General features: G+C 55.2%; 6 protein-coding genes across 6 annotated transcripts; 3 read left to right on the top strand and 3 right to left on the bottom strand.

The window, feature by feature from the left end:
• Positions 1 to 2,392: 2,392 nt before the first annotated feature.
• On the top strand, positions 2,393 to 4,057 carry J4E79_011312 (uncharacterized protein; the record flags this gene model as incomplete). The annotated part of the gene is made up of 5 exons (XM_049360142.1): positions 2,393 to 2,615; positions 3,041 to 3,167; positions 3,557 to 3,621; positions 3,675 to 3,760; positions 3,905 to 4,057. 5 exons carry the CDS (start codon positions 2,393 to 2,395, stop codon positions 4,055 to 4,057), a joined length of 654 nt encoding a protein of 217 aa, XP_049205348.1.
• Positions 4,058 to 7,828: 3,771 nt separating this feature from the next.
• J4E79_011313 (uncharacterized protein) lies at positions 7,829 to 9,660 on the top strand (the record flags this gene model as incomplete). The annotated part of the gene is made up of 7 exons (XM_049360143.1): positions 7,829 to 7,942; positions 8,001 to 8,046; positions 8,102 to 8,208; positions 8,259 to 8,303; positions 8,418 to 9,183; positions 9,232 to 9,526; positions 9,582 to 9,660. The coding sequence occupies 7 exons, from the start codon at positions 7,829 to 7,831 to the stop codon at positions 9,658 to 9,660; spliced, it is 1,452 nt and encodes a 483-aa protein (XP_049205349.1).
• A 588-nt stretch (positions 9,661 to 10,248) lies between these two features.
• On the top strand, positions 10,249 to 12,750 carry J4E79_011314 (uncharacterized protein; the record flags this gene model as incomplete). Its single annotated transcript, XM_049360144.1, has 1 exon — positions 10,249 to 12,750. The coding sequence occupies one exon, from the start codon at positions 10,249 to 10,251 to the stop codon at positions 12,748 to 12,750; it is 2,502 nt and encodes an 833-aa protein (XP_049205350.1).
• Positions 12,751 to 13,213: 463 nt separating this feature from the next.
• On the bottom strand, positions 13,214 to 14,279 carry J4E79_011315 (uncharacterized protein; the record flags this gene model as incomplete). The annotated part of the gene is made up of 2 exons (XM_049360145.1): positions 13,214 to 14,094; positions 14,198 to 14,279. 2 exons carry the CDS (start codon positions 14,277 to 14,279, stop codon positions 13,214 to 13,216), a joined length of 963 nt encoding a protein of 320 aa, XP_049205351.1.
• Positions 14,280 to 14,518: 239 nt separating this feature from the next.
• J4E79_011316 (uncharacterized protein) lies at positions 14,519 to 15,550 on the bottom strand (the record flags this gene model as incomplete). The annotated part of the gene is made up of 2 exons (XM_049360146.1): positions 14,519 to 15,061; positions 15,110 to 15,550. 2 exons carry the CDS (start codon positions 15,548 to 15,550, stop codon positions 14,519 to 14,521), a joined length of 984 nt encoding a protein of 327 aa, XP_049205352.1.
• A 286-nt stretch (positions 15,551 to 15,836) lies between these two features.
• Positions 15,837 to 16,172, bottom strand: J4E79_011317 (uncharacterized protein; the record flags this gene model as incomplete). Its single annotated transcript, XM_049360147.1, has 2 exons — positions 15,837 to 16,040; positions 16,104 to 16,172. 2 exons carry the CDS (start codon positions 16,170 to 16,172, stop codon positions 15,837 to 15,839), a joined length of 273 nt encoding a protein of 90 aa, XP_049205353.1.
• Positions 16,173 to 16,817: the final 645 nt, after the last annotated feature.

Below are 16,817 nucleotides of genomic sequence, written 5' to 3' on the forward strand. Positions count from 1 at the left end.
TATAAGGACCCTGGCAGATGCTTGCTATCTGGTGTGCACAAGGACAGTGCGAGCAAGCTGAGAGGCCTGGCTAGTGACGCCTGATAGGGACGAGCAAGCCTCTGATCTGGGGCAGAGGAGGCTAGTGTTTGTCTGCGCAGAAGACGTTAGTGCCATGTTCTGTATGCAAGAGTTGTCGTTCTGGGAAGTATGGCTCACCGGTTCGGGTCTGCTGGCGTGGAGGTGGTTGTGGGGGAGTGAGGGAACTCGGAGCTGTGTTCCGGGATCGAACTGAGAGCATATGTCAGCGCACAGTCCAGCAGTCTGAAGTGTTGGGCGGTTGAAGGGTTGGTTGCATGAGTGTGGCGCACAGCGAGGTAACCCGCGAGGCGAGCGACGGCGGACGACAGCCGTGCAGTAGCCCGGCGCTGTGGGGATGGTGGTACAGGGGACAAAAGCAGCGAAACCGTCACACACGGCCGCGGTATGGCTGGCGTGGTCTTGACGACGCAGGCCGAAGCGAGGTGCGGTGGAGTGGGAGAGGCGGTGGTAAAGGAAAGAGCAGCCGGACGTTGACTCACCTCGGAACTGAAGGAAGGCGCAATGGGATGCACCTGCAACACTCGGTCTCTCGGTCGCGGAGAGAAGGAGTGAGGTCGCTCCGACGGATAGCTGCGGCGGTTCACGGGCAGCAAACTTGGTCGTCGAGGGTGGTGGTGGAGGTCGTGGTCTGGATGCAGCGGCGTGGGATGGGACAAAGAGGTTTGCCTTGGTGGTCGAGGGCGGCAGCAATGGAGAGGTGAGGTGCTGGTCGAGTGGCAACTATGTCGTCTTGCAGTAAGAGGCCTGGTGCGACGGGCGTGGTGGTGGGTAAAATAGCGGAGGTGGGATATGGAGAAGGAAGTCGGGGGATATGGCGGGGAGGGATCAAGGGTGGGATGTGCCTGGTCGTGGTGGAGCAGAGCGTGGTAGGCGGGCTGCCGTGCGTTTGTTTGGCAACAGTCTGCGGCACAGGCTGAGGATATTGCGCTGGCTGCAGCGGCTCTCTCTCTCTTGAGCGACGACGGGGCAGCTGAAGCGAGGCGTCGGTGTGGGAGGGCCCTAAGCCGGAAGGCGGTCAGAGAGGTGGTGGTGCTAGTGCGCGCGCCAAGCGGCTATGGGCAATGGCGAATCAGCCTGTTTGACGCGGATCGCAGCCAGCGAGGGCGAGGGCTTGGGAACGGCAGAGAGTAGCACGGCGCGCCGAGACGATGCCGCTGCGGTGGTGCGTAAGATGGGGATGACGTGCGGCGGCGTACAGAGATAGGCGTACGGAATAGGCGTACGGAGATGAGGGCGTCGTGGAGAGGTGGAGGGAAGCTCGGCCCGCGGTGGTCCGCAGATATAGTGATGAGTACTCCACAGGTAGACATACACTGAGTATGTCGTGAGAGGGAAATTATTGGACAGGTAGAGACGCGGCACGGCCGCATAATATACACCTCGCTGCTCTGGCGGCTCTTCGCCATCTCTCACCCGCCTTACGCTGAGTGTGGCTCTGCCTGTTGCCCACCCCGGTCCTGCGCCCACCCCGGCAGCAAGGTGTGGCCTCTTTTGGTCACGAACGAGGTAATCTTGTCTCAGCTACCCGGTTTCTACGCAGCGCTGGGTGAGGGCGCGCAATGTGACTCACTAAAGGGCTTCGGGCTCCTGTCAAGCGTCATCCATTGTCGACAGTCCAGGGCAGCCATGGCCGACCTGGCCGAGAGTGTGTGTGGTTCTCCAGGCCATGGTCCTTGATGCTTGCTAGGCTCATGGCAGCGGGAGACGATCTCGCGCTAGTCGCTAGAGCACCGAGGCGACGCTAGACTCTCCATGCCCTTCACTTTCACCCTCCACCACGACGACTAGGCGGATCGCATACGACACGCCGGAGAGTTCCTTCCTGCTCTGCGTCCCCCGCCGCCCAATCACACGCGCCGCAGCCGCCCCCCGGTCCTTCGCTCCTTCCGCTACACCTTCGCACCCTCTGCGGCCTCGTCACAAGCCTCGCCCATCCGTCGTCCCATCTGAGACGCCTGTCTGACATCTGCCATTGGCCGTCTGCCTCCTACACCGCAGGTCGATCATCTGCACGAAATCCTCCGGTCCGTCTTCGCAGTAGCAGCAGTGGCACCGAATCGAACAAACCGCTGCTGTGCCCTCCCACGACGCGCCCAAGCCACTCACCGCAGCGGGGCCCAGGCAGCTACACATACACCAGCCAGGGTCGACGGCCGCTATCTGCTAGCCGTACCAAGACTCGCACCTCCACGGCTCTTTGTGTCGCCTGCTGCGGCTTCGACCAAAGCTTCTCCCGACTAACGCCCAGACGATACTCTCCCTCACACCTGGGCATACTGCGATCCGCTAGCACCTCGTGTTCACCTCCAACATGGCCTCCGCTTCCTTCCGCGACTCGATGAACTCGCTCGGCTGGAGCAGGAGAGAGGCAGACGCGCCCATCAACACCGCGCCGCCCTCTTTCCTGGGCCGCATCCAGAACCTGAATCCCTTCGGCGAGGGAGGCTATGTCCGACTCCCCATAACAGAGGGCAACCCTGGCGCCCCTCTCCCAGCGCCTACCCGCAGAGAGGAGGAAGAGGGGTGGTTTGCGCGTAAGTCTACGCCTTCCATTGCATCCTGTGGCGAAACACGTCCACCTTCCTTACGCGTCTCTCTCGCTCCCCATCTCCACTTTATCTGAGATATACCCTACTGCTACGACCCCTCCCACTATAGCTGTGGCGCGTGATGTCATCAGACGACAACGGTCGGGGCTAGTTTCACCTGCACCGCCATGGTTCTTTGTCTTCCTTCCATGTTTTGTCAGATGGCATTCTTGAAATGCGCATCCCTCTAGTTGGGGAGATGTCCATAAATCCACAGGCATCAACGTGTCATCTGCCTGCGAACCGTACCCGGCCGCGCGACGACCGACAATGTGACAGAAGGGAGTTCCTGCGTTACCACTTCGGATGCAGGACCCTCGCATTGCACACACCTTTGACTCATGTTTACGTCCGCTAACCCATACCTGCAGTGAGTCGGTGGGACCGATTGCTCGTGTTTGGTGGACTGCTCATTGCTGCCTTGGCAATGTTTGCTACTTGTATTGGCCTGATGTTCACGCCTGTCTTTCTGCTCAGGCCGCGCAAGTTTGCCATTTTGTAAGTCCTCAGCTCTCCTGTTGCCTCGTATCCAGCCAAAGGCGCCCTGCATGCAGCCTTCTCGCCAGTGGTGAGATCATACAAGGCGGATAGGCAGTGACACATACTGCATACGTCCTTCGGCACGGCTATGCGAACTCATGCAATCTGCAATGTCAAGGATCGCATCTTCCGCTCACCGACTGCGGACGTTAGCCTGCACGAATCCAGTCGCTTGACTCTCTAGCCACCAGAGATCGGCGCTGGACCCTCTGTAGCGATCATGCGGGTCCAAGGTTCGGCGCGCTGCAGGGTGCAGACAACCTTCACCTAGTCCAGACTCTGCCACGCCAAGTCGTATGCACATCACCTGAAGAACGTTAGCGCTAACATCCATGGCCTGATTGCAGATGGTCCATGGGAAGCGTTCTCTTTTTGGCAGCTTGGGGTGTCCTCATGGGCCCTATGCAATACGGTAAGCAGCCTCATTATCCGAGCCCACCACTACCGTCGCTGACAAAATATCAGTTCAGCACCTCATTTCTGGTCCGAGGCTTCCGTTCACTGCTGCTTACTTCGGCAGCATCGCCCTCACACTCTTCTTCTCTCTAGGTGTAAGTTCAAGTTCCTACCCCAGTACATTAATCCCTGCTACATGTCGACCCTTGTTCATGGCTGCCCGAGAGCGAGCCCCCACGCCTCCCTTATCGATTATCGTCCCCATAGTTTGTGTTTACTGACACTGTCCGCGTGACTAGCTCCACAGCACCATCTTGACCTTCGTTGCGGCTATCGCCCAACTAGTATGTCTATTATGGTACATCGTCTCGTATTTCCCAATGGGCTCCACGGGTCTGCGGTTTGCAGGACGCTTTGGCGCGAACCGTGTGACAGCTTGGATGAACGACTGAGTTCATTGATCTGTGCATTACGAATGCTGTCTTGGCCATCGTGGCTATGTTGTTCTGTACATACAAGTAGGTCGACGCAACGCGCGTCAAGAATATCATCATCATGTCTGCCAGAGCAGTATATTGCCTCGACGCGAAAAAGACTCATCTACCAGGATGCATCCGATATGCTTCTTCTAAGCCCATCACGTTGCGTAGTCACGCACGCGTTGCTCTCTCCACGCCTCCCACTCGCGCTCTCTGATTGATCGGTCGGCTCGCAAAGATGTGCCACACCAAACGTCGCGAGCTTCAGAACTGGGCATAGACTGCGCAGCTAGTGCGGCGTTCAAGCAGCGTTTCATCGTTTCATACACTAGCTACAGGCCTATCGCCACATGTGCATTTCCAAGCCGACTTTCCGACATGTTGTTGACTCCACCAAACCTGTTCAATATACTTGATACTTGCAGTTCCGCCTCCCGAGCCAGACGTGTGAGGGAGTGACTGACTTGACTGGAGGTCGTGGTGTCTCACATGGGCCGCCTACCAGAATGCGTTAAATCAGCCCCTCGGATGTAAATGTTGATCATGCACTGTATCCAACCTCGTGGCGAAGTTCACTACAAACGCCAGCCCAGCCTTAGCCTTCCCAGCACAGGATTGTTAAATCCGACTGGCTCTATCCTTGACTACGCCAGTTCGTACGAGTCGTAAGTTCGCACCGATCAGCAACAAGGTCGGATCGGCGCTGCGAACGGAAGGGAAGTTACTGCGTGGGTGTGTACGTCAAAAGGCAGGCGCAGAGTGTCGATCGAAGATCAACCCCAAAGAACAGGGTCCATCCCGAGGATGCGCCGTCCGTTTGCAAGCTCGCCAAGCGTGCAGACAGAAAGGCGCACGCTGCGAACGGCTCTGACACCATCTTGCGCGTTACTAACTAGTTGGGTTGTTGTTGCATCGCGCCATCACAGTTAGAAAGCAGCATAGTCATAGTGGCTGCGCACTGGTTTAGGTTTAGACAGAAAGCAGGTTGGTTGCGTATTTGACACCGCCTACGCCTCTCCTGCGTACATGACTTATTCCCAACTCCCTTGTTGCGCGGTTTACGTTCGTTCGCGCGATACGCGATATGTTCGCATGCTGCAAATCATGCAATCATGCTGCAATCACCCGACTGAACAGCCCTAGTCCTGGTTTTACTCCGAGAACACTACCAGACCTTGGAACTGTAAATGCAAGGAGAGATGATGCGAAAGCGAGGCAAGTTTAACGAAGCGATAGTGATCCAGGGTTCATCCTAGCGGGACAAGTCTAGATGGGATGACTGACTGTCTTTGATGAAGAGGAAAGAAAAAAAGGCCTCGTGATCTACATACCTGCACGACAGAAATACACCCGAGTTTTGGGCGCGGGCTGTTCTATCGCGATCAAGGGAAGAGTCGTAGTGGTGTAGTGGCATGGCCTTCTCTAGACTGGGAGGAGGGCGACCATCGTACAGGGATAGGGATACCCCGCATCGCCTGCATTGCGCATGCAAGCATGGGCGCTTACGCACCTCCGTCTGCACGCCAACCGCCACAACAACGTGCAACAGGGTCGGGTCGTTTGCTCTCAAAGCACGGTATGCAGGTCGCAGCGCTGGTGGCCGCTGGGCGCATTACTTGCAAAATAGGAAAGCGACTAAGGCGTGGGCCTAGATAGATGGTGTACCAAGGTTATTGCGCGAGGCGGGCGAGGCGGTCAAGATTGCGACTAACAGAGGCATGGGCATGAACAGATGGGGGCCACCACTACTGTCTTTATTGGGCGCGAATCGCGGTTCCGATTCTGCACCTGGACGTACTATGAAAGACTAGCCTGTGGTGTCGTTGACAAAGGAAGAAGCAAAAGTTTGGTTCGCGATGAATGAGCGGTCAGAGAGGTGTGTGTGTGAGATGAGAGGAGCCCGTGAGGGTAATGACGACATGATTTCCGCTCTGGCTCCGAAAGTTTACAGCAGCAAGCTATTATGGTGATATCAAGGGCTGGGCCTGGAATGGGTAAAGTAAGATTTCGGTATTGGGTGCCGAGGGAGGTGTGCGGTTTCTATTGTTCAATCTGAGAGACGTCTGATATCTTGATTTTAGTTGATATCAGGTGCGGTTGGGTTTGAGGATTCGGAGGTGGGCTCCGTTGATCATTCGGGCCTTTTGTGGCGCAGATCGCGTTTGGCATCGTGAGGCGAGATGGGCGAGTGTGGCTTTGGTTTGCTGTGTGCGTATGGACGCATGGTTTTGGATGTTGTAAGAGTGTAATCATGCGATAGACGCGTAACAGCAGCGAAGAAGGTGCTTACCTTTGCTGATGCCGATAGGCGCGGAGTCGCTTCGCCTTGTCGGACAAGACTCGCTTCACCTTGGTGAGATTACGCATTGGGACTGTCAATACTCGAGCGTCCTTCCCCATGCTGCTGCTTTGGGTGTTTGCTAGCGAAGTATGCTGAGGAAGGTCTCGCCACGTTCAGTAATCTATCAGCGCTGTCTGAATGAGGACGATCATACTTGCTGCGAGTTCAGCTATACTGCGACACGCGAGTTTGCGTCGTCTCTCGTTTCGAAATCGCATAGGTAGTATCTGCGAGATCAGATGTGTGTTACGACGGGTAAGGCTGGCATTTCAGCTTTCGATCGCCATCGTCGTGCCGCGCATAGGCGAGGTCCGTTCGCGGGACTGATGTCGTACGAGACCTCGCCGGTATAGGGCTGACAGCGGATTTATTGTGGCGTTGACGTTTCTGGGCTGGACGTCTGAGAAGAGCTGGAGAAGGAGTGGGATGGATGGAACGGGAAGGATCGAGGTGTTGAGGGTGTGAGGGGCAGTTGGTGGCCTTGTTTTGGAGTGCTGAGATGTGGAGGATGCGGAAAGGTATGCGACGATATTTTATGACTGAGGCTGACTGAGTGAGGTTGCGCGGCGTGTCTCTGGTAATGAGGTTATTGAGTATCAGGACATGACACGTGGTAATGCAGTGGGTTCACGGTCGCGACAACTACAGCACGTTAAGTCTTGCACGCGCGCACATGGCCTTTCGAAATAGATGCGTTGCCTTGATGCAACTTCAATATTATAAACGATGGTATCTACGAGAAACGCGCATGAGCCTGGCAACGCGCTTCCTGCGTAGTCACGAAGTAGAAAGTATACGCCTTTGGTGTTGAGCACAACTCCAAATCACGACTCGGGCTTCTTCATCCACCCAACGACTCTCACTCGTACATCCAGAAATGCTGACTACTTTCTTACTCGAGCCTTTACAATCATACCCACAGCTCCACTGCCACATACTAGCAGCGAATCGGCGTGGCATGAAGTCCGCTCTTTCCCGGCGTCGCAAGTCCGTGGAGCTACCCCTCTTCGACCCTCATCGGCAGTTGCGCATCTTCACGCTCAAACCAACCTCGTCGGCGCTGACAGCTGGGCATGACGACGAGTGCTCACCTCCGCTGGTGTCGGTGCCATCGCTGATTGGACGATTCCCGAAAGGATTACCAGGAATGGGAACTCGGTCACCGGAATTGCTATGCACGATGCGGCTTCCTGCGACGCGAGATTGTGGGGTCGAGCAAGTGTGGGGTCGCAGGAACACAATGCCATTCTTCTTTTGACGCGGGACTTTCTGGTCTACCAAGCTCTCGTTCGAACATCATCTATCGCACAGCATATCTGCGTCTAGTCTTTCAGTCTAATCTATTAGTCTCACACCGATCTCATACAGTACCTTCACTGAACGGTCACAACGATCGCGTCATCATGCCGGAACAGCTCAAAGATCCAAAGGAGTACCAGAATATCTTCCACTGGGCGGAGACGCAGAAGGACGGAGCGATACCTTCCTTCGGCACGAGGAAGAATGATCCATATGAGGTGAGCTGACACCTACAGCTCGACATCTTGGAGTTCGCTGCTGACGTGCGCCCTACAGTACCAATCTGGGTTCGGCAACAGCTTCGAATCAGAAGCAGTGCCAGGTGAGGGCCGTGTACATCCGAGATATGCGACGAGAAATTGACCGATCTGTTCTAGGAACTGTTCCAAAAGGCCAGAACAACCCCAGAAGCGTCAGATTCGGACTGTATGCGGAGCAGATGACCGGTTCCTCTTTCGTCGCTCCCAGACATCTGAACAAGAAGGTCAGTACCCTGTTTGAAGGGGGGTATATCGATGCTGACATCTTGATTAGGCCTACCTATATAGGGCGCGTCCGGCCGTTGCGCACCAAGGATTTGTAAGGACTCTTTTCCTGGACTTCGGCTACGCGCTTTGACCGATCGCGCAGTCAGATCGATAGCGCATCGAAACGACGTTTGATCATTTGTCTCATTTGCTGACAAACTTCTAGACCGACCTCCCCGATAACGAAGATACCGAGTCAAACTACCTCCCCGTGAACAAGCGCGTTCATGTTTCGCCCACACAGCTAGCATGGCTTCCGTTCGATACCCCGACAGATGGCGATGTTGACTTCATCTCTGGTCTTAAGAGTATCGCTGGCTCTGGCGACCCAACACTCCGCGAAGGCCTAGCTGTTCACACGTACCTCTGCAATGCGAGCATGAACAAGAGAGCAGCGGTGAACTCGGACGGTGATTTCTTGATTGTGCCCCAGCTAGGAGCCTTGGACATTCAGACCGAGTTTGGGCCTATGTATGTGCAGCCAGGCGAGATTTGCGTCATCCAGCGAGGACAGCGATTCAGAGTCAAGGTTGAAGGACCTACGCGGGGTTACATTCTCGAAATCTGGGGCTCGCAGTTCCAACTCCCTGAACTCGGTCCTCTCGGCGCGAACGGACTTGCTAACGCTCGGGACTTTTTGCACCCGGTCGCGAAGTACGAGATTGAGCAAGAGTCGTGGGAGATTGTGTACAAGCTCGCTGGCAAGTTCTTCGTCAGCAAGCAGGAGCACTCACCGTTTGATGTCGTTGCGTGGCATGGAAACTACGTGCCGTACAAGTACGATTTGACCAAGTTCGTCAACGTCGGTTCGATTTCGGTTGACCACATCGATCCATCCATCTTCTGCGTCATTACCGCACCTTCGCGCGACCCCGCGGCGCCGCTTGCAGACTTCTTGATCTTCAGCCCGCGCTGGGATGTGGCTTCACACAGTATGTGCTCGAGACTTTGCATGCGCCGGAGAAGCTAACGAAAAATAGCTTACCGACCGCCTTACTACCACCGTAACGGAGCATCTGAGCTCATGGGTCTGATCTATGGCGAATACGCAGGACGCTCGGATGAGTTCCAACCGGGAGGCATCAGCTTCGAGTGCGGTTTCGTACCCCACGGTGTCGCTTATGAAGAGTTTAAGGCGGCAAGTGCAGCCCCACCGCCGGAGATGCAGATCTCCAAGGGCGCCGTCGCGTTCATGATGGAGAGCTCGAGGATGTTCACTATCACCGACTGGGCGTGGAACAGCAAGAAGAAGCACGAGCACGACCCGAAGATGTGGTATGTATTGAGTAGTCAAGAGAGAGACAATGGGATGAGGCTAATTGAATGACAGGGACAACCTCGTGGACAACTTCTCGAAGCACAAGGACGAGGTTGAGAAGATCTTGGCTGAAGGTGTAAAGAAGCTATAATGCGGCACAGTTAGGATTCGATAAGCAGATATCGGGAGCGACATGCAGCGGCGGGTCCGTGGATCTTTCGGTAAATCCTTTGTAGCTTTTGATAGTAATCGACCAGGGTTGTGCATACAGACATATGCAAGTGCGTAAATGCGATGTGAAGGAATGGGATGCTGCTCAAACGGGTTAGGCGGCGTTGACCCCGCGGGAGTCAGCCCCTGCCACAGCCACAGGCGGGCGAGTGATCTCATCGCTGTTTGGACACAGATTTGTCGCAATGACTCCAGACTGACCTCAACGCGACTGCGCCGTGTTGACGCCCTTTTAATGATTGTCCTTGCAGCGCAGCTCTGGTGAGAAACGCCCTTGCCGTGCTTGTTTTGTTGACTCATCGTTGCTGCGCACCTTGTCTCGACTTTTTGCTTGCTGCCTGACCGAATGCTCGCTCGTCTTATTTCATTCTCCCCGCTCCCGCGCCTTTGCACTGCACCACCCACCACCTTTCGCTTACATTCGCCTCTCCCACAGATATACTGTCCATTGCGAAGCGCTACTCGAACCTCCCCCACGTTTCCACGGTCCTTCCGATCGACGGCCATCATGGCGCACCGCGACCAAGCACCGTATGCGCCCCAAGACCCGAAGGAGATCACCGAGCTGGTCCACACCCTCGAGGCGCACCAGGGCAAGAAGGGCAAGGGCGGCTTCTCCGTCAAGAAGCACACGTTCCCGCTCCCCAATGGCCGCACCGTCGACTCGTGGAAGATGAACGAGTGGGACTACAAGAAAGCAAACCTCCCCACATACGCACGAGGTCTCTTCACGTACAAGAACCGCGACGGCAACTACGAGATCGCCACACGAGGCTACGACAAGTTCTTCAACCACGGCGAGGTCCCGAAGACTCAATGGAAAAACGTGGAGCAACACACTCAGGGCCCGTACGAGCTGAGCGTCAAGGAGAACGGCTGCATCATCTTCATATCCGGCCTCGATGATGGCACATTGTTGGTGTGCAGCAAGCACTCCACCGGCCCCCGAGGCGAAGAGCTCAGCCATGCCATGGCAGGTGAGAAGTGGGTCGAGCGCCATGTTGCGACGGTTGGAAAGAGGAAGGAGGACCTCGCCCGCACACTCCGATCCCTGAACGCGACATTGGTGGCTGAGCTGTGCGACGACGACTTCGAAGAGCACGTCCTAGCATACACCCCGGAGCAAGCTGGTCTCTACGTCCACGGCATAAACCTCAACCTACCCGAGTTCGCGACATACCCTGGCCACCTGGTAGACAAGTTCGCGGAGGAGTGGGGCATGCGGAAGGTCACATACGTTATGGAGAACGACGTCAAAGAGGTTAAGAAGTTCCTGGACAAAGTCGCTGAGACGGGCAACTACGAAGGCCGCGACACAGAAGGCTTCGTCATCCGGTGCCAGGCGCGCGAGACCGAGGGTGCGCCGTATGTGGATTGGTTCTTCAAGTACAAGTTCGAGGAGCCATATCTCATGTACCGGCAGTGGCGTGAGTGCACCAGAGCTTTGATCGCTGGCAAGCCACCACGGTACAAGAAGCACGAGGCCATTACCAAGGAGTATTTGGACTTTGCTCGCCGCCAGTTTGCCCAGAACCAAGGTCTAGCCAAACAATACAACGCGAACCACGGCATAATTAAGATGCGCGACGACTTCCTCAAGTTTCGCGGAACAACCGGTGCGGATATTATCCGGCAGGAACAACTGAACGGGCCTGTCGAGAGCAAGAAGGCAGACCGGAATATTGTGCTTGTCCCAATTGCGACTATCGGATGCGGAAAGACAACGTTGGCACTCGCTTTGGTAAAGTTGTTCGGTTGGGGCCACTTCCAGAACGACAACGTCAAAGCGAAGAAGGGTCGCGGTCAAATCTTCGCTGACACCATCTCCTCAATGCTCGTCACAAATCCTGTCGTCATTGCGGATCGCAACAACCACCAAAAGCGCGAGCGCGACCAGATCATCAACGATATCTCCAAGACCGTTCCCGATGCCCGGTTCGTCGCACTACACTATGTGCACGATCGATCCAACTACGACCGTATTCGACAAGCAACACAAAAGCGCGTGCTCGATCGCGGAGACAACCATCAGACGATCCAAGCAGGCTCGAAAGGCAGGGGCGAGATTGTCGACATCATGGAAGGCTTCATGCATCGCTTCCAACCAGTCGACCCTTCAGACAAGCCAGATGATCTATTTGATCTCGTCATCGACCTCGACCCTACGGTCGACTCGCGCGAGAACCTCGAGACGATCATCGCAAAGATGTTCGAGACCTACCCAGCCCTGTTCGCCGGTAAGGAAATGCCGACGGACCCCGACATGGACGCTGCCATCCAATGGGCCATGAACGACTACACACCAGACTTTAAGATGGATCTGTCCCAAGGCAACAAGAACCAGCGAGGCAACCAGAACCCGCAGAACGGTCAACGAGCAGCCCACAACCAGCAAAATCAGCCCGCGCCCAAGCCAAAGAAAGCGCCACGCATGGAGTACTTCTCCGTCCGCCTCGACCCCGGCCGCATCAACGCGATCCTCGAATCCTTATTCAGAGACAAGGACGCAAACACCGCAAGCATGTACAAGCAACTCAAGCAAAACAAGCGCGTCCAAAACGAATTCCACGTCACCCTCATCCACCGCGCGTCTGCGTCTCAAAACCAGGGATACTGGGATAAACTCAGCAAACTCCACGAATCCGCACAGCGAACCAACGCCACAGGTACCTGGGAGCCAGAACTAGGAAAGTGCGACGTACAAATGGAGCGAATCGTATGGGACGACCGCATCATGTGCTTCGTTGTACGTCTGAACGGCTCTAGTTCCCTTCAAATCGACAGTGCGGCGGGTACAACGACAGAGGAGTTGCTCTTCACGACTGTCAATCCTACCGCGCACGTCACAGTCGGTACAGCGGCCCAGAATATCAAGCCTATGGAGAGCAACGCGCTCCTGCAGCGCTGGCTCAACGGTGGCTCCGGGGGCGATACTGGTATTGGTGAGATTAGCGTGAGGGGGAACCAGGTCCTGCAAGGGAGTGTGAGGGGCGTGTTGGGTCGGATGTAGAGTGACGACGATTCTTGGACCCTTTATCGTAGGAAAAATGGCCCAAGGCAACGAAGGAAAACGGGAAATAGATGGGCGCCTGTGACGGGCTGAGAAATAACTGGGGTACTTGGGAGGGTAGGCAATGGACAGGAATGGAAGTGGAGGCGGAAGGGAGGAGGCGGAAGGGAGGAGGCGGAAGGGAGGAGGCGGAAGGGAGGAGGCGGAAGGGGAGGTCTGCTAGACTCGGGGTTTTGATGAGGAGGTGCATTATCTGAGCGATTATGGCATTACGAAAGAAAGAGTTGGAGGGGGTATTGGAAAGCATAGATACCTGACAAGCATGCCCATGAATGAAAATGACATACTTTCATAGTTCCATCTGATATGATCAATATGTACGGATCGCGGACACGCTACCATATCCGCATCTCTCCACTTCACACAGGAAACAAAACTAAACACGTCTGCAGCCTGCGTCCCTCTAATAAACCGCCGGAAAAACACCCACCCTCCCCCCATCCGTCAACATACTCGTCCCATTAACATAAGCTCCCCCCTTCCCCACCAAAAACAGCATCAGTCCAGCAATATCCTTAATCCCGCCCATCCTCCCCTGCGGAATCTGATTCGTCCCATACACCGGATTCAGACCAGCCGTCATATCACTCGGATAAGGCCCCGGACACACAATGTTACTCCGTATACCCCATTCGGACAGGAAGGTCGCCATCATCTTGCCCAGGTGGGCCGCGGCGGCTTTACTAGCGTTGTAGGCGAGGCCGGCAGAGACCCAGCGCATGTAGGAGGCGACGGATGCGACGGTTATGATGTGGGCCATGCGGTCGTCGTCTGCGTCGATGCTGTTGGAAGATGCGAGGTCGGTGGAGCGGGCGCGCGCGTTTCCTGTGCCGGTGACTTTTCCGGGGGTCCAGCCTCGACGTGTGTTCGCTGCTTCGAGCAAGGGGAGGAAGGTGGCGGAGACGCCGATGACGGATTGGGTATTTATTGCCATTGCATCTGACCAGCCGTCGTAGCCTGCGACCATGGTGTCGGCAAGTTGTTGGATGGACTCGGCTTTGTAGATGTCGGCGCCGTTTTTGGGGCCGATGACGCCGGCGTTGTTGATTAGGACGTCGACGTAGCCGATGTCTTTTTGGATCGTGTCGGCGGCAGATTTTACGGAGGTAAGGTCTGTTACGTCGCAGGGGAGGGCGTGGAGGGTACCAGTGCTGTTGGAGTCGCGCGGGACGTTGGCTTCGAGGTCGCTGACGGCTTTTTCGAGAACTTCGCGGCGGCGGCCGAGAAGGTAGATTCGCTCGGCGCCATTTTGGTAGAGTGCTGATGCTATGGCGAGACCGAGACCTGTGATTGTGTAAGCCTCTGACTACGGATACTTTGAGCTCGAGCATGTCGAGGCGTGAGGGCGCGGGGCTTGGTGGGGTAGCTCGAAGCTTGAGTAACGTACCACTGCCGCCTCCTGTGATGACTACTACTAGCCCTTTCGCCGAGAAGATGTCGTTTGGTCTGATTGGTGTTGAGACGTCCATGATGATGAAGGATGGAGAGAATACGGGAAGATGCAAGAAAAGTGAATTGACTTTCACAGAGGAAAAGACGGACTTTGCTACTCCGACATGGAGCACAATGATTGCGTCACAGACGGAAATAAGCCGCTTGCAAAAAGATCCCGCGGCATGCTGCGCGTTGACTTCCGATTACGATGGGTATCATACGAACCTGCAGACCTGGTGAACGCCATTCCCTTTTGTGCTTCTCCTATGCCAAACTAGCTGATACCCCCAATAATCTTCAGCCCCAGATTGTCCGCGGAGTATGCGAGGATATACCGGCACGGATGCCAGGCAACGTGGGACGCTGGAGTCGGCACATCGACCGTGTGTACAATCTCTCCGGTGTGAACATGCGCGATGCGAATCTTCTTCTCTTCCTTGTCATCGGAGCCCGCAGTGACATAGCTGCCGTCGAAGGAGAAGTCGACTGACTTGATGATGCCACCGGTCAATTCCAACGTCCGTGTGCATATCCATTCTTGTGTGTCCCAGAGTGAGATAAGCGCGTCACCTCCTCCAGCTGCCAGGTATTCGCCGCTGGGCGATAGTGATACAGCGTAGCATGCAGAGGTATGAGCGTTTAAAGTCATGGCGTTTTCGAAAGACGGGTAACGTAGGCTTCTGACGCTGCCGTCGCCAGCTGTTGTGTAGAGGTGGTTGCCCGACCAGTCAAAGACGCATTGGTTTGTTTGGAGAACTCGTTGGTGTTCGGAGAGGATGCTTAGGGTCGATCGGTCGATGGTGACAAGGAGATTATCCTTGAGAATGTCAGTATGTGTGTCTTGCATGGCTATGGGGGGTCTAACCTTTCTACCTGCAACCAACTCATTCCCATCTGGCGTCCATGCCAACGTGAATGGGCACTCGCCGACCTTGACTTCGCCAACACTAGCCTTGGACCGTATATCCCAGAATCTGACCATGCCATCAGACGTGGAGCTCGCGAGCTCATTCTCGTTGATTGGGTGGAAGGATACGCGCTCTAGGGCTGCTGTCGTGTTGGGCGTGCGCAATTCGGTCGAGTTCTTAGCATTCGTCTTCTCAGGGTTCCAGATGCGCAGCGTCCTATCTGCAGCACCTGTCGCGATGAAGGTACCAGAAGCATTCCACGATAGCGTGCGGATGTAGTGCGAGGATGATACGGCGTTTGGGCGAGGGCTGTCTTGGTACACGGAGGTCTTGAGCTTTCGGAAGTGTTCGTGGAAGGAGTCTGATTTGATCGAGCGCGCGCGTATCGGAGGCGCCATGTTTGGGATACGATATTTCACGCGACTGGTGAGGGGCTGCTGGTAATGCGACGGCGAAGTTTGTGGTTTGTTGAAGCTCGATTGCGAGAAGCTCAAGCTCAAGATTCACACGGACCACCGAAGCTCAGGGTCGGCCCTTCACCTCCACGATACCGCAAGCAATGACGTACGAACACATGTTTGGTAGTCGTGTTGCAGAAGAGTAACATGATGTGCATGTCAATGTAGCAGCGTGGGTGCCTCATATATCATAGTATTATTTCATTCCAACAACTGCAGTAGCCATCTAATCCTTCTTACTCTCAGCGCCCTCCTTCTGCATGCCTTCGCAGCCAACTAGGTTTCCTGCCTTCTCCTCGATACCACCCATTCCTTGTTGGCTGGGGTCGCGGTTCGCTGATGCTGCCTTCATGGCGTCTACGGCCTGCTCCTTGTCTTGCGCACCCGATGCCTTCCATGGCTCACTGCCGGTGACGTTTCCGATGGTCTCCTAGGAGGAGGTTAGTGCCTCGCTCTTTATATGAAAGGGTTGGAAAGGCGAGTTGTCACGTACCTCAGCGGCGCCCTTGACGTATTGGGCGTGAGAAGAGACGAGACCGGGGTTGTTTGGTGCGGCAGACATTTTGATGTGTGTAGTGGATTTTATGGAAAGGGGATTCAGAGGTACGTAGGCAATAGTTTGAAGAGTTGTAGATGGTTGGTAGTCTTGCACGACTTGCGCTGGAAGTTTGGCCACTATATTGAGTGACGGGCACGTTGACGTCATCAAGCACATCACATGGAGACGCGCCCCAGCTCGCGCGTCGGCGTAAGCATTAGACGCTTCTGCGGCAGCTCTAGTTTCAGTCGCGTCCAGATTCAGAGTCTCTGCACGCGAAAGGAATAGCCATTGACCATATGACGTTGATGGAATCTATGGGCGCTGAGGCCGCGTTTCCTAGTACGTTTGTGCTTGTTGGAGGCTCCGCGGTGTCGTGCAAAGTGGCGGATACAACCTTGGAATGCCTGAGGCATCAAGATCAAGAATGGTTTCGACGAAGCTTAGTTCTTCGAAGGCTTGAACTTCGCAAGCCTTTGCAGCTTGAGCACCTTCTGGTTCAGGCAAGTGCAGATGTACCTCGGCAACTATCTTCACGCCAAAAGATACTTACAAATCAACGGCATTGCGTGCTCCAGCATAGGCGACTTGGAGATTTCTTCTAGCACCTTTTCCCAACTGATTTATAATTTCCCATATTCTTTTATGCAAAAGTCGTAGACCAAAATC

Source organism: Alternaria viburni, assembly GCF_023758015.1.
Source record: "Alternaria viburni strain BMP 2772 chromosome Unknown scaffold_40, whole genome shotgun sequence".
NCBI lineage: Eukaryota > Fungi > Ascomycota > Dothideomycetes > Pleosporales > Pleosporaceae > Alternaria > Alternaria viburni.